This window comes from Hyperolius riggenbachi, chromosome 7 (genome assembly GCF_040937935.1).
Source record: "Hyperolius riggenbachi isolate aHypRig1 chromosome 7, aHypRig1.pri, whole genome shotgun sequence".
NCBI classification, from domain to species: domain Eukaryota; kingdom Metazoa; phylum Chordata; class Amphibia; order Anura; family Hyperoliidae; genus Hyperolius; species Hyperolius riggenbachi.
This window is the reverse complement of record NC_090652.1, coordinates 171,839,404-171,866,379: the sequence shown is the minus strand read 5'-3', so window position 1 is coordinate 171,866,379 and position 26,976 is coordinate 171,839,404. Positions and strand designations below refer to the sequence as shown.

Genomic DNA, 26,976 nt, shown 5'->3' with positions numbered 1-26,976 from the left:
AAAACAGGACCACTGCAGAGGGCTTATATGTTTCCTTTTAAGAGTACATTAAACACATTTTTCAGAAGAAATTACATACATTTACCATACCTCCCAACTTTTTAAAATAAGAGGGGCAGTTAAGCCACACCTCTAACCATGCCCCTGGCACACACTTAGTCACCCATACTATTAAGATTTCAAAGGAAAAATATGTTGATTTATAATTCAAACCATACTGGTCATTTGTATCCTGGTTCGTATTACTTCATATTAACATTTGAAAAAAAGAATATATCAATCTAAAGATGGGAATAAAGTTTGGAGTCAAACACATTTCTTCAGTAGAAAAATACATAAATTCACATAGATCTATACATCAGTCCTCAAAAGGGGACACATGAGGAAGAAAGAGGGACAGAACAACACGGTTCCCAAAGAGGAACTGTCCCTCAAAAAGGGGGACAGTTGGGAGCTACGGTATGATTTACATACACCCGTCAATCAATCCTGAAAGAATGACTAATGGTGGCCATACACGGTACAATAAAAACATTCGATTTTCCAGTTTATTCGATCTAAATGATCGAATTGAATGAAAGTTGAAAAAAAATAATTTTCGATCAAGAAATTCGAACGATTATCCCGTTTTTTCGGGAAAAATGATCGGACATGCTGGAAAAATCTTTATATTCGATCTAACAGAATAATCTAACTAAATTATCTAATTGAAAAATTGAAGAAGAAATAGAGACGAAGATTTGGTTCCCAAAGAAGCATTATCCCTCCCAAAAAGTGACAGTTAAGAACTATTATTGAAAGATGTAATTATTTGTAACTTCGTAAAAAGCCATCTCTGATTCTGTGAGCCTGTAATCATAAATACTACAGTGCGAATACTCAAACTTGATAGTGAATACGCTTTATAAATAACCTTTTTATGTTTTCTATAACGTTTGCGAACGACAGATATACGAGAAAAAAAACTCTGCTGACCCTGCTAGTCAGCTAAACAAACTTTCGGCATCTCGCACTTTGCTCCGTAACTGAACTACAACATCCACAATGCACAGCGACCCAAGCTAATGCAGAAGTAGCAGCGAGGTTACGCGCCATATTGAACATTGTGCTTCGCTGCAGACTATTTCCCATCAGCACCTGGGAAATGCGCACAGGGAGGGTGCTGCTGTGAGCCGACTTTCCAACATGGCCACCTGGGGAAGGAGGCGCGCTGGCCTGGGAAGCAGAGATAGGTGAGACGGGGATTTAATGCAAGTTAGAAGTGAGAAAAACACAAATTCTGGTTGTACGACGAACGTTTTACTCCTGATATTGTTATTGAAAATGAAGGTTTAGGGAGGAGGCCGGAGTACCACATACGATTACAGAAGTAGAAGAGCTGTACTAGGCCTTAGGTCAGCAGAAGCCCCATAAAGGTGGCCGTAATAAATCAGCACGTGTCGGGACGTCTGGGAGGGGCATGTAAGCTAACACGGGTCACCCTTTGCTTGTCATTCAACATAACAGCTTGCTATAAAACATGGCTACACTGATTTAATAAAGCAAATATATTTTGTTTCCTTCATATTATTATATATTTTCTTTCCTTAATATTATAACACAATCCCTATAAACCACTGTCTAGTGCAGTGACTAGAATCATGAGTATAGTCAAATTCTAGATTATAAATGTACTGGCCATCTCTGAAATAGATGGGATACCTTTTAGTGTACCATGAGTTAGTATGTATGTATGTATGTATGTATGTATGTACGCCGACATCTTACGCACTGCTGTACAGAGTATATTGTCTTGTCACTAACTGTCCCTCAAAGGAGCTCACAATCTAATCCCTTCTATAGTCCTATGTGTATAGGCCATATTGGCTGTGTATGAACTATAATGTAGCGCTTGAAAAATGAGGGAGAAACCGAGAGCCCTATATGGTTTAGTATGTTAATATGGAGAGATCTGTTGTGAATAAATGAGATGATTTTACTCACAAGGGTGGGTCGCCACAAAGGCAACCACTGGACAGGCCGGCGGGGAGAATTGTAACCTCACCCGCTCAGGTTTAAAAAGTCGCTCTCTGTAGATAGGAGAAAATGGGGATACACCCCTCCACCAAGGGTGGACTAGATAATATTAAAATACGATAACAGAGGTGCCAAGCAGAATAAAATTAGTTAAAATTGTTAAAAAGGGGGAAGTGGGTGGACTCCCTTTTGAAAAAAAGGCCAGACAATGGACAGGGTACTTATAATTGCAGTATTTGTATAGCGCCTTTCTCCTGACGGACTCAAAGCGCTTGCGAGGCAGCCACTAGAGCGCACTCAGTAGGCAGTAGCAGTGTTAAGGAGACTTGCCCAAGAAACTCCTTACTGAAATAGGTGGTGGCTTACTGAACAGGCAGAGCCGAGATATGAACCCAGGTCTCCTGTGTCAGAGGCAGAGCCCTTAACCATTACACTACTTACAGTCAAAGTAACATTTATTAGTAACGCCTAAAGTGCAACACGTTTCACGGGTAACAGTCCCGCTTCTTCAGGCAAACTATTTTTGGAGGGTGCAAAATCAGGTCATGAACCAGGTAGAGCGCCTCTGTCTGTCAGATGCGCTCTACCTGGTTCGTGACCTGATTTTGCACCCTCCAAAAATCGTTTTCCTGAAGAAGCGGGACTGTTACCCGTGAAACGCGTTGCACTTTTGGAGTTACTAATAAATGTTACTTTAGACTGTAAGTAACCTGTCCATTGTCCGGCCTTTTTTTCAGAAGGGAGGGGAGTCCACCCACTTCCCCCTTAACAATTTTAACTTTATTCTGCTTGGCGCCTCTGTTATCGTATTTCAATATAATGTAGCGCTTGTTTACCCCTCTTTGGTTTAAAGTGGATCCGAGGTGAACTTTTACTCATTGCATAATTGTGTTCCTTTCCTATTGTTTATAGGGCATTCCTCAAGCCAAATACTTTTTTTTGGTTTTCAGAAGATTTTCAAGTCTTAAAAAGTAGTCTTATACGCCAGAATATGTATGTATATGTATATATGGGGATAGTTTGGCTTAAGCTGTTAAATTATTGTGATGTAGGTGAACATGCTCCTTCCTCCCACTTTAAAGGTGCGTACACACGTCAAATAAGTCTTTGGAAAATGAAAGATCACATACCAATTTTACCCCCTTTCATGTAGTATGAGAGCCATAGTCTACACAGTCTATTCTATGGAGCTAAACTCCCCATCAGATAAAAATCTTTGCAAGATGCTGCACACAAAGATGCTGTACACATGCAACAGATCAGTGTCTGCAAAAGATGAATCCCTGCAAAAGATCCATTCCTGCAAAGTGCATTCATAGTCTATGATATCTGCAGATCCTCATACACACCTTGTTTAATGGACATTCATCTGCAGATCAGACAATTATCTGCCGATCTGAAGATCCAACCTGGTGGATCTGATCTACAGATAATTGTCCGTTAAACAAGTTGTGTATGATGATCTGCAGATATCATAGACTATGAATGCATTTTGCAGGAACGGATCTTTTGCAGATACTGATCTGTTGCATGTGTACAGCATCTTTGTGTGCAGCATCTTGCAAAGATTTTTATCTGATGGGGAGTTCAGCTCCATAGAATAGACTGTGTAGGTATGGCTCTCATACTACATGAAAGGGGGTAAAATTGGTCTGTGATCTTTCATTTTCCAAAGACTTTTATCTGACGTGTGTCCTCACCTTAAGCTGCACTCATAAGAAGTCACTAAATATGTCCTATTATAGACGATAAGTAGGGATGGTCTTAAAGGAAAATTGTAGTAAGAAGAATATAGAGGCTGCCATATTTATTTCCTTTTAAACAATACAGATTGCCTGGCAGCCCTTCTGATCTATTTGGCTACAATTGTCTGGCACCAGAAACAAGCATGCAGCTAATCTTGTCAATGGGCATGATTCACAAAGCTTTTTCACCTGTTTTCCTCTGTTTTCACCTTATCTGTGTAACATTTTAAATAAGTTTTGTGAACTTTGAAGTTTTGTGAATAGAGCCCAATGTCAGAAACACCCGATCTGCTGCATGCTTGTTCAGGGTCTATGGCTTAAAGCAGGGCTGTGGAGTCTGAGCAGTGGAGTGGGGAATAAATGCTCCGACTCCTAATGAATTTAAACTGTAATTAAAATAGAAAATATGATGAAATGTTTTATTTCTCAGATAATAGTCATCATAAATAATTTACATATACAGTAATAACTGTGCTTAGTCCACAAAAATGAAATAAACCAATCAAATTAGTTACTTGTGCTGCTTCAATAAAGCAGTCCCCATATTTTTAAAGTCAGATATACATATCTGATTGTGACTGTACAGTATACATGTGTACACAGGAATCCCTTATATATACTAAATAACATCTATGCTGTAAGAATAAAGCCTGATGTGTGTAGCTGTGCCTCTAATTGAGATGCTCAATGAGATGGAAATATTTCTGCGTTGATGCTGATTTATGCAAATGTATGCACTCTTTGCTCATGAAATCAAATAAATTGATATGTTAAAATTCGGTGTGGTGACTATGAATTAAAGGGTACCCGAGACAGATGAGAAAAGTTTTATGCATACCTGGGGCTTCATCCAGCCCCCTTCAGGCTAATCAGTCACTCGCTGTCCTCCTCCGCCACCTGGATCTTCTGCTATGAGTCCCGGTAATTCAGCCAGTCGGCGCTGTTCGGCCACGTGCCGCTCCTACAGCCAGGAGCATTCTGCACCTGCGCAATAGTGCTGCACAGGTGTAGTACGCTCCCGGTGGCGGAGTGTGTGCATGCAAACTAAGCAAGACCGGCTCAAGTTTCTGGACTCATAGCAGAAGATCCAGGTGGCGGAGGAGGACAGCGAGGGACTGAATAGCCTGAAGGGGGCTAGAGGAAGCCACAGGTATATATAAAACTTTAATTTCATCTGTCTCAGGTTCACTTTGTTACACAGTAGTACTATACTCTATGCACTCACCACAGAGCTGCAGAGAATCCACTGAGAATGTTGTGCACATTGTACACAGAGGTGTTGTCTATCGCCCATAAACCTGGTTCAGATTGTGCATGAAGAATGTGTAAGGCCTCGTTCACATCAGGGCCGTTTCTGTGCGCTTTCCACAGCGCACTGCCCTGTGCGATCAGCAAGGTATTGATTTGTCCATGTAACTAAATGTAGCTGGTTCACATCTATGCGCTGCGCTGAGCAGCGTTACAAAAACGTAGTGTTGCAGGCATTTCTGTGCGCTGAGCTGTAAAGCGCACAGCAATGCAAGTGAATGGGTCCGCTTTTTTAGCGCACAGAAGCGCGTACAAGCGCATAGAAGCGCATGCGTTTTTTACCCCTAATTGGAGAAAAAAATACATTTACATACAAAAACAAAGTTTTATTGACAACTGCTGCTGCTACAGTAAGCAAAACGTGCTTTAAAGAAGCGCAGCGCAACGCACAGAAACGCGGACTAAAGCGCGCACAAGCGCATGCGTTTTTTACCGTGCGCTTTAACACGTTTTTCAGCGCAGCAGATGTGAACGAGGCCTAAGGCTGGTTTCACACCAGGACGTTGCGTTAGAGGGGACGTTAAGGTCGCATAACGTGCCCCTAACGCAACGCCTGGTGGTGTTGGAGCAGGACGCTACCAAGAGCCGCGTTACAAGCAGCTCTTGGTGCGCCTGCTCTGTCGGAGGCACTGCGGAGACCACGTGAGCGGAGCTCTCTGCATCACGTGGTCCCGCCAGCCAATCAGCGGCTGCTCCAAAAAGAAAACACTGCAAGTGCAGTGAATATTAAGTAGCCATGTGCCTGGCTACGTAGCGGCCTCTCCCCGCCTCCTCTCCGCCCCCAAAATAAAAAAAAAACCTACCGGTACTGAGCATGTGCAAGCAATCTAACGTGGCTCTGCCGCTTAGAAAGTACTGCATGCAGTACGTTGTCTGGTGGCGCAGCGTTGCTATGTAACGCAACGTGGGCACTGTGAACAGCCCATTGATTTTTCATTGCTGTGCGGTGGGGTGCGTTACAGGCTGCTCTAACGTGCGCCTGTAACGTCCCACTGTGAAACCAGCCTAATAGAGGAAGAATCCCCTTATTCCCCTGCAGAGTACCTGCACATCATTCTTGTACTGACAGTTACATTGCCTAGGGCCTGATAGATGTTCTTTGTTCCGGTCTGTACCTTTTACAGATACTCTTACCAAGGACTAGATTTAGTCTATGACTAAAGGGAATAAATATGGCAGTCTCCATATCCTTCTCACTTCAGTTGTCTTTTAAAATTCCTAAGCGTTGGCAGTTAAGAGATGAATTTTATGCTACATACTTTCAATCAACAAGATTGTAATATGCAAATTAGAGGAGTTTAAGGCCACATACACACATCAGACCATAGTCTTTTGAAAATGAAAGATCACAGACCAAATTTACTCCATTCTATGTAGTATGAGAGCCATACTCTACACAGTCTTTTCTATGGAGCTGAACTCCCCATCAGAAAAAAATCTTTGCAAGATGCTGCACACAAACATGCTGCACACACTCAAAAGATCTGTAGCTGCAAAAGAACTGTTCCTGCCAAAAATCCATTCCTGCAAATTGCAATGATAGTCTATGAGATCTGCAGATCATCATACAGACATGATTTAACTGACATTCATCTGCAGATCAGATCCACCAGGATGGATTTTCAGATCTGCGGATGATTGTCTGATCTGCAGATGAATGTCAGTTAAATCATGTGTATGATGATCTGCAGATCTCATAGACTATCATTGCGATTTGCAGGAATGGATTTTTGGCAGGAACAGATCTTTTGCAGATACTGATCTTTTGTGTCTGTACAGCATCTGTGTGTGCAGCATCTTGCAAAGATTTTTTTCTGATGTGGAGTTCAGCTCCATAGAAAAGACTGTGTAGAGTATGGCTCTCATACTACATGAAGGGTGGTAAGATTGGTCTGTGATCTTTCATTTTCCAAAGACTATAGTCTGATGTGTGTATGAGCCTTTAGTCGAGGAGTTGGTGGAATCCTAAGCTGAGGAGTCGGTGGATTTTTGTACCGACTCCACAGCCCTGGCTTAAAGTATTAGAGGCAGAGGATCAGCAGGACAGCCAGGCAACTGGTATTGCTTATAAGGAAATAAATATGGCAGCCTCCATATTCCTCTGGCTTAAATGCACAAAAAGTCAGTGCAATTATAGCGATCGTTAACAAAACTACAGCCCAAGAGAAGATTTTTCTCCTAATCTTCTAAAACTTTGCGCAGTGAACCTAAACCATACCAGAATATTGAGGACCTAAATTATAAAGTCTTAAAATGTTTTGGATTGTAAATATTTTTTGTTCACGACTATAAAATCTCTAATCTTACATGTCAGCTTGATGGTGTATCAACAGACACAAGTATAAAGCAAAAAACAAAAAAAACTTACAGTAAGTGCAGACGGTAACTTTAAGATTTTTATTATCACACTATACTCAAGGTTAAAAACTAAAGGTGGCCATACACTGGTCGATGTGCCATTAGATCGACCAGCTGACAGATCCCTATCTGATCGAATCTGATCAGATAGGGATCGTATGGCTGCCTTTACTGCAAACAGATTGTGAATCGATTTCAGCCTGAAACCGATCACAATCTGTTCAGCTGCTCCTGCCGCCTGTCCCCCCCCCCCCCCCCCCCCCGTATACATTACCTGAGGCTGGCTCCCGGGCGTCTTCTCCGCACTGCACCGCTGTTCTTGCTCCATCCCGGCGCTTCCTGTGTTACTCCGTGACCAGGAAGTTCAAATAGAGCGCCCTCTATTTCAACTTCCTGGTCACCGGAGTGACACAGGAAGTATAAGCGTACACTGGGACATGCGGAAATGCGGTGCAGCGAGGAGAAGAGGACCCCGGAGCCAGCTTCAGGTAATGTATACATGCTCGGATCGGGCCCGAATCGTACGCCGCAAGCGACGCGCTCCTACCGCCGGGCGATCGAGGGTAATTTCCCGCACGGCGCGATCGACGGACCGATCCGATTTCGGGAGGGAATCGGATCGGCGGGTGCGTTTAGCGCAAGCGATTGGCAGCAGATTCGATCCCAGGATCGGATCTGCTGTCGAAACGGCCGTGAATCGAGCCAGTGTATGGCCTGCTTAAGACACACTAGTCGCAAACTGGAGCGTTACATATCACAGAAAAAAGGGACTACAAGGAAGGGAAAAAAATCAGTCTCATGCCATCTCCTACATGCAATGTGAGGCATACAGTATATAAAACTATGCTTACCCCGCATCTGGAAATGCACAGCATCCCTCTTGTTATTTTGACTGAATCCACCACACTGCTAAGGTGCAGATGTGAATGTACCATTAAAATATAATTGCATTTGCCATGCGGTTACATGGTCTGTTGGAACACCACATTGGCCTCAATTCACTAAGCAGTTTAGACTAGTCTGCAGATGGTTTTTAGTCTTATGATTTGGTATAATGTTTAAAGCTGCATCTACATGCGGCGGCGATGTTCCTTATCAATCGAGCCACTGATGCGGCTCGATTGATAAAGCCGCATCTACACGCGTAGATGCGGCGGCGATGTTCCTTATCAATCGAGCCGCTGATGCGGCTCGATTGATAAGATCCGACAGGATGGATCTCCCCACCGCCAATTCCCTGCTAGCTCCCCGCGAGGGGACAATGGCAGGGAATCGAGCGGAAGATAAGCGGGGACGAGCAGGGAATCTAATCCGGCGCGGGGATGCGGCGGGCACGCACGGGGTCGCTGAAGAGGCGATCCGGCGGCTAATCGAGCCACCGGATCGCCGCCTTATCTACACGTGTAGATGAGGCTTTAGACCTGGTCTAACTCTCAGTAATTACACAATTCAAAAAGGCCAACAAGGAGTAACCACACCCACTTTTTCTGACAGAGATTAGACCAGCTGATTTCTTGTCTGTAAAGTAATGCTGCATACACACTTGAGATAAGTCTTTGGAAAAGGCAAGATCACAGACCAATTTTACCCTTTTCCATGTAGTATGAGAGCCATACTCTACACAGTCTATTCTATGGAGCTGAACTCCCCATCAGATAAAATCTTTGCAAGATGCTGCACACAAAGATGCTGTACACATGCAACAGATCATTATCTGCAAAAGATCTGTTCCTGCAAAAGATCCATTCCTGCAAAATGCATTCATAGTCTGAGATCTGCAGATCATCATACACACCTTGTTTAACAGGCAATCATCTGCAGATCAGATCCACCAGGATGGATTTTCAGATCTGCAGATGATTGCCAGATATGCAGATGAAGTCTGTTAAACAAGGTGTGTATGAGGATCTGCAGATCTCATAGACTATGCATGCATTTTGCAGGAATGGATCTTTTGCAGATAATGATCTTTTGAATGTGTACGGGCATCTTTGTGTGCAGCACCTTGCAAAGATTTTATCTGATGGGGAGTTAAGCTCCATAGAATAGACTGTGTAGAGTATGGCTCTCATACTACATGGAAGGGGGTAAAATTGGTCTGTGATCTTGCCTTTTCCAAAGACTTTTATCTCAAGTGTGTATGCAGCATCATTCTGTGAGGTATTTTAGATGTGAGGATGGAACCTTTTGAATTATGCAGGAGTTTAATTGTATCCAGAGGAGAGCTCATCAAAGAAGGCCATCATTCTTAGCTTCTTGTTTGTGAATTGCATCTTTTGATCATTTCCCCTGCTTTACCGACCTAATTACCAAATGTTTTAGACCAGGTCTAAAAACAGGTCTAAAACATTTGTTCATAGTTAATTCCCTTTTGATGCAACTGACCAAACCATCAGTAGACTACAAAAACACCAGTAGACTAGTCTAAACTGCTTAGTGAATTGAGGCCATGGTATGAAAGTAGTGCCTTTAGATACCATAGCACTTGTACACATATGGCAATGGGCTGGCTACTGTCCCCTGCATGCAAACCAAAGCATAGCAACAGCCGCACCTGGACAGGTCATGAGACAGTTTCCTGCCGCTGCTAAACTGCATCATATGTTAGTCGCAGACGTGTGATTACAAATGCTATTCAGCTGCATTAAAATGAACCTGAACCCGGCAATGAAAAAAGTTAATCACTTATGTAGAGGGAAGGTTCTGGATTCCATAGAGCACTCCCAGACCTCTCTCCGTCTCCTCGTTCCCCCACTGTCCCCCGTCCAAATTATGCCTTGGACGAGTGCTTCTGAAGAGGGGTGCATCTGTACTATGTATACGCCAGCCCAGGCTCTCGCTGGTGTAGTACCACTCATCTTCAGAACAGAAGTACTTGGGGACACAAGTACCTGTAAGAAAAGTGCCAAAAAGGTATTCAATCTGCTGGTCAAATACCTTCAATGGGGGTGGAGGCAGCGCTGGAAAGAGGGAAAGATGAGAGGAGCGGGAAGGCTCCGAGACTCTGCGTAGGTGAGCCAGCAAGTTTAGTTGGGATTTTTCCCAGGGCTGTGGAGTCAGTACAAAAATCATCCAACTCTGACTCAATTCAATTCAGGTACCCAAAATTGCTCAGACTCCTCAGCCTTTGCAGGGCTATGGAGTGGGTACAAAAATCATCAGACTCTAACTCCTCAGTTTATGAAACCAAGTACCCAAAAATTGCCCCGACTCCGTAACCTTGCTTTTACCACCTGAATGCTGCAGAACTAATACACTTTTTAAAGGATTCATCAGGCGAAATTAATTTAATCCCATTTACTTACCTGGGGCTTTATCCAGCCTCTCGCAGCTGCTTGTCCCAAGCAGACAGCCCCGCTCTCTGCCGCCGGCCAGGGGTCCCCACACAGTGCAGAGGATGACCTTGAGGTCGTCCTTACTGTGCCTTCTGTCAATCATGTCCGCAGCTGCCTGCGCAGTAGGCCGCAGACAACGTGGGCATGATTGACAGCGGAGCTTGGCGCAGTAAGAACGACCTCGAGGTTGTCCTCTGCACCGTGCAGGGACCCCGGGCCGGCAGCGGAGAGCAGAGCGGTCTGTGAGGGACAGACAGCTGCGAGGGGCTGGAGAAAGTCCTAGGTAAGTAAATGGGATTTCATTAATTTTCGCTTGATTCCTTTAAAGGGATACTGTAGGGGGATCGGGGGAAAATGAGTTGAACTTACCCGGGGCTTCTAATGGTCCCCCGCAGGCATTCTCTGCCCGCGCAGCCACTCACCGATGCTCCGGCCCCGCCTCCGGTTCACTTCTGGAATTTCAGACTTTAAAGTATGAAAACCACTGTGCCTGCGTTGCCGTGTCCTCGCTCCCGCTGATGGCACCAGGAGCGTACTGTGCAGTCGCAGACCATACTGGGCCTGCGCTGTGCGCTCTTAGTGACATCAGTGGGATCGAGGACAGGCAGGCGCAGTGGTTTTCTGACTTTAAAGTCAGAAATTCCAGAAGTGAACTGGAGGCGGGGCCGGAGCATCAGTGAGTGGCTGCGTGGGCACAGGATATCTGCGGGGGACCATTAGAAGCCCCGGGTAAGTTTAACTCATTTTCCCCCGACCCCCCCCCCCCCCCCCCCCCCCCTACAGTATCCCTTTAAGTCGTAAAATGAGACTCCTCACTCCCTCCTTCTGCTGCTAGGCATGTTAAATAAGATGAATGCCTGGTACACAAGATGCAATTTCCTGTCAGACTGAGGGTTGAATTGATTATTTGACAGGTCTGATCTGATTTCCAATTGTTTTTCTGATAAATTTTGTATAGAAGTGATCAGAAAAATGATTGGAAATCAGATCCGACCTTTTGGAAATTGATTAGAATCTGATGGGAAATTGCATAGTGTACCAGGCAAAATACATAACTGAGATGGAAACGCCACAGACGTTTTCAGTGCCATGGACGAGTTGGGCTGCATTATGTTAGGAAAGGTGTGGCCAAACTGCCTCTCACTACACCTCACAGTAAGAATGGAGGAAGGTGCTGTGGTTAAAGGATACATACGAGATAATAAAAGAGATTTACTTATCTGGGGCTTTGTCCAGCCCCTGGCAGGTGAAGTATCTGTCACCACAGCTCCGGTGTCCCGGGATCCCCTCCATTGGCGATGCCGACCTTGCTAGGTCAGTATCTTCTGTGCCTGCACACTGCCGTGCTGCTTATGGTCTCGCTCACATGGCCTGCAATGTTCGGCGCAGGTGCATTAATTCTGCGCCTGCACAGAACACTCCAGGCCACGTGAGTGGCGCAGCTGGTCGCTCATGCAAGCACAGAAGATTCTGACCTGGCGAGGTCGGCTTCGCCAACGGAGGGGATCCCAGGACAACAGGAGCTTCGGCAAGGGACATATCAACTGCCCAGGGGCTGGAGGAAGCCCCGGTAAGTGACTGCAGGTTTTTTTTTTTTTTTTTTGTTTTTTTTTTTTAATATCCTCTCGGATGTATCCTTGCTGTCCACCCAGCATCCTGCTATTGGGGAGAATCGTGCAGGTGGAAATGGGAGGCTAGTTTAAACAGCCCTGGAGACTGCCATTACTTTTATTTATTCTTATTTAGTATTTATATAGACATCTTTCACAGCGTTGTACAGAGTATATTGTCCTGTCACTTCACTGTCCCTTTAGGGGCTCACAATGTAATCCCTACCACAGGCATATGTCTATATATGTATCTTGTAGTGTATGTTTTGTGGTCTAGGGCCAATTTTATGGGGAAGCTAATTAACTTATCTGTATGTTTTTTGGAGGTGTGCGGAAACCCACATAGGCATGGGGAGAACATACAAACTGTGTGCAGATTTGAACTCATCCCAGTGTTGCAAGGCAAGAGTTAACAGTTACGCCTCCGTGCTGCCCACTGTGCTTTAGCACCACAATTCACAACGCTCTTCATTTAAGTTAAAGGACAACCAAGGTAAAGAAACTATGCAGCTTCAATTACCTGGGACTTCTTCTAGACCCTAGAAGTCTGTGTCCTTTGCTGCAGCTCCAGTCTTCTCATGGGTCCCACTGTCAGTCCCATAGTGTGTCGGTGACTTCTTTGCAGCCTCAAGCTCCCCACAAGAGCCATGTGCAGCAGCCAACCACTATGGGACTGACGGAGGGACTCCGACCAGAGCTGTAGTAAGGGACACACACACTCAGGGCTGTGGAGTCGGAGTCGGGCAATTTTGGGTGCCTGGAGTCGGAGTCGGGAAAAAATGCACCGACTACTAATGAATTTGTAACTGTAATTAAAATAGAAAATATGATAAAATGTTCTATTTCTCAGATAATAAGTCATTAAAAATAATGTATATATACAGTAATAGCTGTGCTTAGTCCACAAAAATGAAATAAACCAATCAAAATTAGTTACTTGTGCTGCTTCAATAAAGCAGTCCCCGTATTTTTAAGGTCAGATATACAGATCTGATTGTGACTGTATATATGATGTGTACACAGGAATCTTATATATACTGAATAACATCTATGCTGTAAGAATAAAGCCTGATGTGGAGCTGTGTCACTAATAGAGATGGTCAATGAGATGGAAATAATTCTGCACTGATGCTGATTTATGCAAATTTATGCACTCCCTTTGCTGATGAAATCAAATAATTTGATATGTTAAAATTTGGTTTGGTGACTACAAATTAAAGGGTACCTGAGACGGATGAAAAGTAAAGTTTTTATACATACCTGGGGCTTCCTCCAGCCCCCTTCAGGCTAATCATTCCCTTCGCTGTCCTCCTCCGCCACCTGGAGCGTCTGCTATGAGTCCTGGTAATTCAGCCAGTCAGCGCTGTTCGGCCGCATGCCGCTCCCACAGCAAGGAACATTCTGCACCTGCGCAATAGTGCTGCACAGGTGTAGTATGCTCCTGGCGGCGGAGTGTGTGCATGCGCACTACGCCCGACTGGCTCAAGTACCTGGACTCATAGCAGAAGATCCAGGTGGTGGAGGAGGACAACTAGGTACTGATTATCCTGAAGGCAGCTGGAGGAAGCCCCAGGTATGTATAAAACTTTAATTTCATCTGTCTCAGGTTTATTTTGTTACACAGTAGTACTATACTCTACTTATGCACTCCCCACAGAGCTGCAGGGAATCCACTGAGAATGCTGTGCACATTGAACACAGAGGTGTTGTCTGTTTACAATCTCCTCATTCCCCTGCAGAGTACCTGCACATCATTCTTACATGTACCCACACTTACATTGCCTAGGGCCTGATAGATGTTCTTTGTTCCGGTTTGTACCTTTTACAAGTACTCTTACCAAGGACTAGTTTTAGCCTAAAGGGAATAAATATAGTAGTCTACATATCCTTCTCACTTCAGTTGTCTTGTAAAATTCCTAAACGTTGGCAGTTAAGAGACGAATTTCATGTTACATACTTTTAATCAACAAAATTGTAATATGCAAATTAGAGGAGTCTGAGTCGAGGAGTCGGAGTCTGAGTCGGTGGAATCTTAAACTGAGGCGTCGGTGGATTTTTGGACCGACTCCACAGCCCTGCACAGACTTCTAGGGGCTGGAAGTAGTCCCAAGTTAAACTGCGTATAGTTTCTTAACCTTGAATGTCTTTTTAAGGATGCACTGTAATGACAAGAAGTTGAATGCAACACATTATTCAAGATAATAAATTGTAGTGGTTTCAGCATCAGAAACGCTTCCTAAATGTGTATACTGCTATGTAACCCTGGGATATTTAGCCTAGGCTATTTAGTTATGCAACTCTCTTTAACCAGAGCACTTTGGAGACCAAGGGCCATATGCAATTTACCTTTTCTCCTGAGTGTTCTCCTATGAGATAATTTTTCATCTTCAATTTAAAATAACAATGGACAAAGTATCAAAAAGTAGGTAAAAAGTATTGTCAAAGTTACTTTGAGTATTTGTTTGCTTGCTGGTGGCTTAAAAGGCATTTTATTCATAAGCTTGAAAATCTCACTTAGGAGAAAACTCTGGTGAAAAAGTGAATTGCATATATCCCCAAGGCCCTTATTCAATTCACCAATACTCCTACATCTCTCCTACAAGTGATATATTCGCAAGAAAATAGAATAATTTTGACAGTCATTTTTCACCTACCTTTTGATAATTTTTCAATTGCAGAGCGCAAGATGAAGTTTTCTCCTCACTCCACAACATACAAGAAACAAACATGTCGTAATGACTACAGAGCTCCATGTGCTGACCAGGAGCCGCTTGGCTCTTGATCCCCTTAAACTTTTTTTTTTTTTTTTTTTTTTTTTTTTTTTTGAGAAAAAAGTCTGGTTCTTACAGAGAACGTGAAGTGAAAGGTATATGGAGGCTGCTATATCTTACCTTTTTAACCTGCTGGGCATTTTGATTATGCACGGCTGCGCATAGTTTAATACCTAATTTTTTTTTTATCATGAAGCTAGCCTAGCGTTAGCTACATGATACCTCCCTCCCTGCCGTATGCCTCCTATCCCTCCCATCCCTCTAAACGCCGCCGGCGCCTATGCCCATCATGAAATCCCGTTCTGAATGGGATTTCCTTGAGTGCTTTCCCCGTCGCCATGGCGACGAACGGAATGACGTCATCGACGTCGTGACGTCACAGGGACTCCCGATCCACCCCAAAGTGCAGCCTGGCGGCGATTGGCCAGGCTGCGCACGGGGTCTGCGGGGGGAGGCCTATTTCGCAGCGGATCGGCGGTGAGCATCGGCGATCGGGTAGGACACGCAGCAAGCAAAGTGCTTGCTGCGTGTTTTTTAGAAAAAAATTATTAAAATTGGCCCAGCAGGGCCTGAGCGTTGGCCTCCGGCATCTCTGGACGAGCCTAGCTCGTCCAGAACGCTAGGGAGGTTAAACAATACCAGTTTTCTGCCAGTTATGCTGTTCATTCTGGCCTCGGTAGTTTTGAATCGCACACCTGAAACAAGCAAGCAGCTAATCTTGTCTGATTTTTTTCAAACATCTGATCTGCATGCTTGTTCAGGGTCTATGGCTTAAAGTATTAGAAGCACGAGATCAGCAGGTCAGGCAGTCAACTGGTATTGTTTAAAAGGATATAAATGTGGCAGCCTCCATAGTGCTCTTGCATAAAGTCACATTTAACGCCCCATCTACACGATACGATTCTTTGAGCGATTCAATTACGATTCCATTTACCATTCGATTAAATCCAACATGTCCGATTGGACATGTCTGATTTAATCGGATCGGAAATAGAATCGTAATCGAATCGCTCAAAGAATCTTATTGTGTAGATTGGGCTTTAGGGGCCAGAGATTGCAGTTCTAGAAAAAGTTAAGGACAATTTTTAATTTAGCCTGATTGTAGAAATCCGCAATGGCACAAGTGTGCTCAGGCCCTTAGCTGGTTTCGGACTACGCTGGATGCACAATGGTGACAGCCTGTCCTGAGCAGATGCGCTGTGTATTGTTGCAGTGCCGGGTGAGATATTTACACTACTCGCTGTTGTGCATCCAGTCCGCTGCTGCCACTAGCACTGCCTCTGGGTTCGGGGGTCAATTGCCGGTGTATTTATCAGAGCCTTGGCTGAAGCTTGGATAATTTCCATCAGAAGCAAGGAGGGGGGGGGTGGGTGGGTAGTGGGTATACGTGTTTGACATTGTGTCCCCGTAGGGGTCACCTGGTTCCTCGGCTAGTTCAATGCTTGGAGTTGCATGGGGGGGGGGGGATGTAATTGGTGGCAGCCTTCTTGAGCCCTTTTCAGACAGCCTGTGGGTCGTTCGTGCAGAGGCTGTGTCTCAACCTGTCAGCGTGCTCCATTTTGGCAGCTCTCTGTTCACGAGTAGGGGGGTTTCTTGCCTTCCTGAAGTGCTTCTGGGTGTTGGACTTGTGCCATCTCATCCAGGCACTTGAAATAAAGCTCCTGGAAATTAGATTTTTCAGGTATCGCTAATAAGCACAGCAGGTTGTATGTTGTCAGCCACTCTTTCTGTTTAATGTGAGAGATGTTACAGCTTCTATAATATGCTGTCTTGCAGGTGCTTTGACTACTTGCACCTTGATATGTCCATCCCATCTTAAAGAAAACCTGTAATGAGAAAAACCTCCCCTAGGGGGTACTCGCCTGGGGTGGGCGAAGCCTCCGGATCCTATTGAGGCTTCCCCTGTCCTCCTCGGTCCCATGGCAGCGGCGATAAAGCCCCCCACACAGCAGGGATGTAAATATTTACCTTCCCGGCTCCAGCGCAGGCTCAGTATCGGCTCTCCGCCTCGGAGATGGGCGGAAATAGCCGACCGCTGTTGGGCCGCTCTACTATGCAGGCGCAAGTCTCCAACAGCGTCCCCGCTGGAGCCAGGAAAGGTAAATAAATCAGCGCTTGTCAGGCTTGTCGAGGGAGGATTTCGGGACACTTCGGGGGAGCCAGCGCTGGACTGCCTGCAGCTACAGGGGCAGGGGAGGCCTCATTGGGACCCTGAGGCTTCCCCCTCCCAAGGTGAGTACCCCCCAGGGTGGTTTTTTTAATTATATTTTTGCTTTTGTTACAGGCAGGGCTGTGGAGTCTGAGTCGGGGAGTCGGGCAATTTTGGGTGCCTGGAGTCAGAGTCGGGAAAAAATGCACCGACTCCTAATGAATTTGTAACTGTAATTAAAATAGAAAATATGATAAAATGTTCTATTTCTCAGATAATAGTCATTAAAAATATATACATATACAGTATATATACAGTAATAGCTGTGCTTAGTCCACAAAAATGAAATAAACCAATCAAAATTAGTTACTTGTGCTGCTTCAATAAAGCAGTCCCCATATTTTTAAGGTCAGATATACATATTTGATTGTGGCTGTATATATGATGTGTACACAGGAATCTCTTATATATACCGGTACTAAATAACATCTATGCTGTAAGAATAAAGCCTGATGTGTAGCTGTGTCACTAATAGAGATGGTCAACGAGATGGAAATAATTCTGCATTGATGCTGATTTATGCAAATGTATGCACTCCCTTTGCTGATGAAATCAAATAATTTGATATGTTAAAATTTGGTTTGGTGACTACAAATTAAAGGGTAACTGAGACGGATGAAAAGTAAAGTTTTATACATACCTGGGGCTTCCTCCAGCCCCCTTCAGGCTAATCGGTCCCTCACTGTTCTCCACCACCCGGATCTTCTGCTATGAGTCCTGGTAATTCAGCCAGTCAGCGCTGTCCGGCCGCATGCCGCTCCCACAGCCAGGAACATTCTGCACCTGCGCAATAGTGCTGCACAGGCGTAGTATGCTCCTGGCGGCGGAGTGTGTGCATGCGCACTACGCCCGACTGGCTCAAGTACCTGGACTCATAGCAGAAGATCCAGGTGATGGAGGAGGACAACGAGGGACTGATTATCCTGATGGTGGCTGGAGGAAGCCCCAGGTATGTATAAAACTTTAATTTCATCTGTCTCAGGTTTACTTTGTTACACAGTAGTACTATACTCTACATATGCACTCCCCACAGAGCTGCAGGGGATCCACTGAGAATGCTGTGCACATTGAACACAGAGGTGTTGTCTGTTTACAATCTCCTCATTCCCCTGCAGAGTACCTGCACATCATTCTTACATGTACCCACACTTCCATTGCCTAGGGCCTGATAGATGTTCTTTGTTCCGGTTTGTACCTTTTACAAGTACTCTTACCAAGGACTAGTTTTAGTCTAAAGGGAATAAATCTAGTAGTCTCCATATCCTTCTCACTTCAGTTGTCTTGTAAAATATCTAAGCGTTGGCAGTTAAGAGACGAATTTCATGTTACATACTTTTAATCAACAAAATTGTAATATGCAAATTAGAGGAGTCGGAGGAATCCTAAACTGAGGAGTCGGAGTCGGTGGATTTTTGGACCGACTCTACAGCCCTGGTTACAGGTTCTCTTTAAAGCTTTTGTTCACACCCACAGATTCTTCATCAAGGTGGCCATACTCCTATTGATCTGACCATTCGATTCCAGGCAAATTCAATCACTAATGGTATCGGCCAAACATCTATTGCCCCAACATGTCTGATTGATAAATTTTAGGTAAAAATTTATTAAAATTTCAATCAGTTTTATCACTGGGACAAGATGGAAAATCTGGATTGTTGAGAATGGGGTAGGAGAGATAATTGATGGGCCGTGTTTCAGTGTAATCAATTTTTGAATGGATTTCCTGCTGGTTGGAGATTTTAAACTAGGATCTGGGGGGAGGCGGGAGGATAGTCTCAATATGTAGACAAGATAAGGTAAAGACAGTGGGAGCCTAACATTATGGGGGGTGGAGACAGTGTGTAAAGAAAGAGGTTGGTAAAACTTCAAGTAGCCCATTTCATGTAAACAAAATTGGTAAATGTGGTGGTAAAAATATGAAGTGCATGGTAACCAATGCTAGGAGCCTTGCAAATAAAATAGACTAACTAGAGTTCATTCTGATTGACAAAGGCTATGACACTGTGGGAATAACCGAGACATGGATGGATAAAAGCCATGACTGGATAGCAAATTTAGAGGGATACAATGTGTTTAGGAAGGATAGAACGGGAAAAAAGGTGGAGGGGTTTGTCTCTTTAAGAATTATTTTACAGCTGTCCTGAACGATGAGATGGAGGAAGATTGTGAAGATGTGGAGTCCGTTTGGGTAAATATTCATGGTGAAAATAAAGGTTGCCAATTGCTTATTGGAGTATGCTACAGGCCACCACAAATTCATGAAGCTGCAGACATGCGATTACTACAGCAGATTTAAAAAGCTGCAAGTAAAAAATGAGGTCATAGTTATGGGTGACTTCAACTTCCCAGACATTGACTGGAGTACTGAGGCTACCCATTCTGGTAAAAGCAGCAGATTTCTGGCACCACTGCAGGACAATTACTTGACTCAAATGGTAACAGAACCAACTAGGGGGAATGCGTTACTGGATCTGATCATTTCTAATAGACCAGATAATGTATCAAATGTGCAGGTTCAAGAACATTTGGGAAATAACTATCACAATGATAACATTTGATCTGGTGAATGATGGGCAGCGGGACCACTAAAACTATGAATTTTAGAAAAGCACAGTTCAATCAACTCAGGCAGGCAATAAGTTTGGTGAACTGGGATAATGTACTATAAGGAGAGGACACTGAAGGGAAATGGCAAGCTTTTAAACTTATTCTCAATCAATATTGTAGTGTATAAATCCCATATGGAAACAAAATATCTAGGAGTAAAAAAAGGCCTCTATGGATGAATAGAAAGGTTAGAGATAAAATGGAGAGGAAAAATAATGCCTTTAAGGGCCTAAAACAGGAGGGGACTGAGGTTACATTAAACAATTATAAGGAGTGCAATAAAAATTGTAAAAAAGAAATTAGGCTGGCAAAGGTTGAAGCTGAAAATCAAATCGCTAGGGATATCAAATCTAACCCCAAAAAGTTTTACAAGTACATCAACTCTAAAAAAGAAAAAAGAAAAAGAAAGGTTGACTGTATTGGACTCCTAAAGGATGAGAGGGGGGTCTCAATGGTTACATAGTTACATAGTTATTTTGGTTGAAAAAAGATATACGTCCATCAAGTTAAACCAGTACAAAGTACAACTCCAGACCTGCTCCCTCACATATCCCTGTTGATCCAGAGGAAGGCGAAAAAACCCTTACAAGGCATGGTCCAATTAGCCCCAAAAGGGAAAAATTCCTTCCCGACTCCAGATGGCAATCAGATAAAATCCCTGGATCAACATCATTAGGCATTACCTAGTAATTGTAGCCATGGATGTCTTTCAACACAAGGAAAGCATCTAAGCCCCCTTTAAATGCAGGTATAGAGTTTGCCATAACGACTTACTGTGGCAATGCATTCCACATCTTAATCACTCTTACTGTAAAGAACCCTTTCCTAAATAAATGGCTCATCCGCCAAGCTATTATATTGCCCTCTGATGTATTTATACGTGTTAATTCTATCTCCACTAAGGCGTCTTTTCTTTAGACCTAAATAAACCCAGTTTATCTAACCTTGGTAAGCGAGACCTTCCAGACCTTCCATGGTGGATGACCAAGGTAAGGCAGAGTTATTAAATGCTTTCTTTGCTTCTGTCTTCACAAGGGAAACATCACTGTTGTAAATTAGAGGCAGGAGTCTCAATCTTCCAACTGTAATATTAAATACTTAACGCAGGAAGAAGTGAAGGCAAGACTTAATAAATTAAAAATAGACAAGGCACCTGGCCCGGATGGCATGCATCCTCGGGTCCTAAGGGAATGAAGTTGTTATAGATAAACCCCTATATCTTATCTTTTGTGACTCTTTCAACTGGCAGAGTCCCAGTGGATTGGCGTATAGCCCACGTTTTCCCATTATTTAAGAAGGGCAAAAAATCAGAACCAGGAAATGTATAAACCTGTAAGCTTAACATCAGTTGTATGCAAACTATTTGAGGGGTTACTAAGAGATACTATACATGACTTCATAGTCGAACACCAGCTTATTTTTCAGCATGGGTTTACTAAAGACTGGTCCTGTTTGACTAACATGCTCAGCTTTTATGAGGTAGTGAACGCTAATGTGGATATTGGGAATGCTGTAGATGTGATATACTTGGACTTTGCAAAGGCCTTCGACACTGTTTCGGAACCACAAAAGTGTGGTGCAAAAGTTGAGGATGCAAGGACTGGGGAAGAGTCTGTGCATGGATAGGGAACTGGCTAATGGACAGAAAACAAAGAGTTGTGGTCAATGGATCATACTCAAAATGGGAGACTGTTAGCAGTGCGGTCTCACAGGGGTCTGTACTGGGTACAGTGCTCTTCAATTTATTTATTAATGACCTAGTAGATTCAGTAGTGAGTAATGTTGCTATTTTTGCAGATGATACAAAATCGTGCAGAATCATCAACTCTCAGGAAGATAGGGACATATTGCCACAGGATCTGGATAGGATGGCTATATGGGCACATAAATGGCAGATGAAATTCAATGTTGAAAAATGTGAAGTCATGCATTTTGCTTGTACCAATGGTCTAGCACCATACTAAATGGGATACAGTTGGGGACATCAAACTTGGAGAAGGACTTAGGAGTACTCATCGACAAGTTAAATAATCGCACTCAATGCCAAGCCGCTGCAGCTAAAGCTAACAAAATTTTGGGATGGATTAAAAGGGTAATAAAAACTTGAGATGCTAGCATAATATTGCCCCTGTTTAACTCTCTAAGGCCACATCTGGAATATGGAATTCAGTTCTGGGCACCACATTACAGGAAAGCTATTGCAGTTTTAGAGCAGGTGCAGAGACGAGCAACAAAACTGATACGTGGGATGGAAGGTCTCACTTGCCAAGAAAGGTTAAATAAACTGGGTTTATTTAGTCTAGAGAAGACGCCTTAGAGGGGATATAATTAACATGTATAAATACATCAGAGGGTAATATAAAAGCTTGGTGGATGAGCTTTTTGTCCCTAGGCCTTGTCAAAGGACTAGAGGACATGATCTGCGCATGGAGGTAAAACGTTTTAGCCATTTGTTTAGGAAAGGGTTCTTTACAATAAGAATGATTAAGATGTGGAATGCATTGCTACAGGAAGTAGTTATGGCAAACTCTATACCTGCATTTAACCACTTGAGGACCTAGGGCTTTCTACCCCTTAAGGACCGGCCACTTTTTTTCCAGACCACTGCAGCTTTCATGGTTTATTGCTCGCTCATACAACCTACCACCTAAATGAATTTTGGCTCCTTTTCTTGTCACTAATAAAACTTTCTTTTGGTGCTATTTGATTGCTCCTGCGATTTTTAATTTTTATTATATTCATCAAAAAAGACATAAATTTTGGCAAAAAAATGATTTTTTTTAACTTTCTGTGCTGACATTTTTCAAATAAAGTAAAATTTCTGTATACATGCAGCGCGAAAAATGTGGACAAACATGTTTTTGATAAAAAAAAAAAACCCATTCAGTGTATATTTATTGGTTTGGGTAAAAGTTATAGCGTTTACAAACTATGGTGCAAAAAGTGAATATTCCCATTTTCAAGCATCTATGACTTTTCTGACCCCCTGTCATGTTTCATGAGGGGCTAGAATTCCAGGATAGTATAAATACCCCCCAAATGACCCCATTTTGGAAAGAAGACATCCCAAAGTATTCACTGAGAGGCATAGTGAGTTCATAGAAATTATTTATTTGTCACAAGTAAGCGGAAAATGACACTTTGTGAAAAAAAAAAAAAAAAAGTTTCCATTTCTTCTAACTTGCGATAAAAAAAAAATGAAATCTGCCACGGACTCACCATGCCTCTCTCTGAATACCTTGAAGGGTCTACTTTCCAAAATGGGGTCATTTGTGGGGTGTTTACTGTCCTGACATTTTGGGGGGTGCTAAATTGTAAGCACCCCTGTAAAGCCTAAAGGTGCTCATTGGACTTTGGACCCCTTAGCGCAGTTAGGCTGCAAAAAAGTGCCACACATGTGGTATTGCCGTACTCAGGAGAAGTAGTATAATGTGTTTTGGGGTGTATTTTTACACATACCCATACTGGGTGGGAGAAATATCTCTGTAAATGACAATTTGTTAATTTTTTTTTTTACACACAATTGTCCATTTACAGAGATCTTTCTCCCACTCAGCATGGGTATGTGTAAAAATACACCCCAAAACACATTATACTACTTCTCCTGATTACGGCGATACCACATGTGTGGCACTTTTTTGCACCCTAACTGCGCTAAAGGGCCCAAAGTCCAATGAGTACCTTTAGGATTTCACAGGTCATTTTGAGAAATTTCGTTTCAAGACTACTCCTCACGGTTTAGGGCCCCTAAAATGCCAGGGCAGTATAGGAACCCCACAAATGACCCCATTTTAGAAAGAAGACACCCCAAGGTATTCCGTTAGGAGTATGGTGAGTTCATAGATTTTATTTTTTGTCACAAGCTAGCGGAAAATGACACTTTGTGAAAAAACACAATTAAAATCAATTTCCGCTTACTTGTGACAAAAAATAAAATCTTCTATGAACTCGCCATACTACTAACGGAATACCTTGGGGTGTCTTCTTTCTAAAATGGGGTCATTTGTGGGGTTCCTATACTGCCCTGGCATTTTAGGGGCCCTAAACCGTGAGGAGTAGTCTTGAAACGAAATTTCTCAAAATGACCTGTGAAATCCTAAAGGTACTCATTGGACTTTGGGCCCTTTAGCGCAGTTAGGGTGCAAAAAAGTGCCACACATGTGGTATCGCCGTACTCGGGAGAAGTAGTACAATGTGTTTTGGGGTGTATTTTTACACATACCCATGCTGGGTGGGAGAAACACCTCTGTAAATGACAATCTCTTGATTTTTTTACACACAATTGTCCATTTACAGCGGTATTTCTCCCACCCAGCATGGGTATGTGTAAGAATACACCCCAAAACACATTGTACTACTTCTCCCGAGTACAGCGATACCACATGTGTGGCACTTTTTTGCACCCTAACTGCGCTAAGGGGCCCAAAGTCCAATGAGTACCTTTAGGATTTCACAGGTCATTTTTGTTTCAAGACTACTCCTCACGGTTTAGGGCCCCTAAAATGCCAGGGCAGTATAGGAACCCCCACTAATATCCCCATTTTAGAAAGAAGACACCCCAAGGTATTCCGTTAGGAGTATGGTGAGTTCATAGAAGTTTTTATTTTTTTGTCACAAGTTAGCGGAAATTGATTTTAATTGTTTTTTTTTTTTCACAAAGTGTCATTTTCCGCTAACTTGTGACAAAAAATAAAATCTTCTATGAACTCGCCATACTCCTAACGGAATACGTTTGAGTGTCTTCTTTCTAGAATGGGGTCATTTGTGGGGTTCCTATACTGCCCTGGCATTTTAGGGGCCCTAAACCGTGAGGAGTAGTCTTGAAACAAAAATGACCTGTGAAATCCTAAAGGTACTCATTGGACTTTGGGCCCCTTAGCGCAGTTAGGCTGCAAAAAAGTGCCACACATGTGGTATCGCCGTACTCGGGAGATGTAGTATAATGTGTTTTGGGGTGTATTTTTACACATACCCATGCTGGGTGGGAGAAATACCTCTGTAAATGACAATTGTTTGATTTTTTTTTTTTTACACACAATAATCCATTTACAGAGAGATTTCTCCCACCCAGCATGGGTATGTGTAAAAATACACCCCAAAACACATTATACTACTTCTCCCGAGTACGGCGATACCACGTGTGACACTTTTTTGCAGCCTAGGTGCGCTAAGGGGCCCAACGTCCTAATTACAGGTCATTTTGAGGCATTTGTTTTCTAGACTACTCCTCACGGTTTAGGGCCCCTAAAATGCCAGGGCAGTATAGGAACCCCACAAGTGACCCCATTTTAGAAAGAAGACACCCCAAGGTATTCCGTTAGGTGTATGGGGAGTTCATAGAAGATTTTATTTTTTGTCACAAGTTAGTGAAAAATGACACTTTGTGAAAAAAAAACAAAAATCAATTTCTGCTAACTTTTGACAAAAAATAAAATCTTCTATGAACTCGTCATACACCTAACAGAATACATTGGGGTGTCTTTTTTCTAAAATGGGGTCCGTTTCTGGGGTTTCTATACCGCCCTGGCATTTTACGGGCCCAAAACCGTGAGTAGTCTGGAAACCAAATGTCTCAAAATGACTGTTCAGGGGTATAAGCATCTGCAAATTTTGATGACAGGTGGTCTGAGGGGGCGAATTTTGTGGAACCGGTCATATGCAGGGTGGCCTTTTAGATGACAGGTTGTATTGGACCTGATCTGATGGATAGGAGTGCTAGGGGGGTGACAGGAGGTGATTGATGGGTGTCTCAGGGGGTGGTTAGAGGGGAAAATAGATGCAATCAATGCACTGGGGAGGTGATCGGAAGGGGGTCTGAGGGGGATCTGAGGGTTTGGCTGAGTGATCAGGAGCCCACACGGGGCAAATTAGGGCCTGATCTGATGGGTAGGTGTGCTAGGGGGTGACAGGAGGTGATTGATGGGTGTCTCAAGGTGTGATTAGAGGGGGGAATAGATGCAAGCAATGCACTGGCGAGGTGATCAGGGCTGGGGCCTGAGGGCATTCTGAGGGTGTGGGCGGGTGATTGAGTGCCCTAGGGGCAGATAGGGGTCTAATCTGATAGGTAGCAGTGACGGGGGGTGATTGATGGGTAATTAGTGGGTGTTTAGGGTAGAGAACAGATATAAACACTGCCCTTGGGAGGTGATCTGACGTCAGATCTGCGGGCGAACTATTGGTGTGGGTGGGTGATCAGATTGCCCGCAAGGGGCAGGTTAGGGGCTGATTGATGGGTGGCAGTGACAGGGGGTGATTGATGGGTGATTGACAGGTGATCAGTGGGTTATTACAGGGAAGAACAGATGTAACTAATGCACTGGCGAATTGATAAGGGGGGGGTCTGAGGGCAATCTGAGCGTGTAGGCGGGTGATTGGGTGCCCGCAAGGGGCAGATTAGGGTCTGATCTGATGGGTGACAGGTGGTGATTGATGGGTGATTGATGGGTAATTAGTGGGTGTTTAGAGGAGAGAATAGATGTAAACACTGCGCTTGGGTGGTGATCTGATGTCGGATCTGCGGGCGATCTATTGGTGTGGGTGGGTGATCAGATTGCCCGCAAGGGGCAGGTTAGGGGCTGATTGATGGGTGGCAGTGACAGGGGGTGATTGATGGGTGGCAGTGACAGGGGGTGATTGATGGGTGATTGACAGGTGATCAGTGGGTTATTACAGGGAAGAACAGATGTAACTAATGCACTGGCGAATTGATAAGGGGGGGGTCTGAGGGCAATCTGAGCGTGTAGGCGGGTGATTGGGTGCCCGCAAGGGGCAGATTAGGGTCTGATCTGATGGGTAACAGTGATAGGGGGTGATTGATGGGTAATTAGTGGGTGTTTAGAGGAGAGAATAGATGTAAACACTGCGTTTGGGTGGTGATCTGATGTCGGATCTGCGGGCGATCTATTGGTGTGGGTGGGTGATTAGATTGCCCGCAAGGGGCAGGTTAGGGGCTGATTGATGGGTGGCAGTGACAGGGGGTGATTGACGGGTGATCAGGGGGGGATAGATGCATACAGT

The 26,976-nt window shown here is 43.8% G+C and overlaps 1 protein-coding gene across 1 annotated transcript in view; it reads left to right on the top strand.

The window, feature by feature from the left end:
* Positions 1–1,084: 1,084 nt before the first annotated feature.
* TMEM11 (transmembrane protein 11) overlaps positions 1,085–26,976 on the top strand; it is a 35,279-nt gene continuing 9,387 nt past the window's right edge. The window contains exon 1 of the mRNA XM_068246901.1: positions 1,085–1,232. Within this exon, the coding sequence (XP_068103002.1) occupies positions 1,186–1,232 (47 nt within the window). The 5' untranslated portion in view covers positions 1,085–1,185. The remainder of the gene's footprint in view (positions 1,233–26,976) is intronic.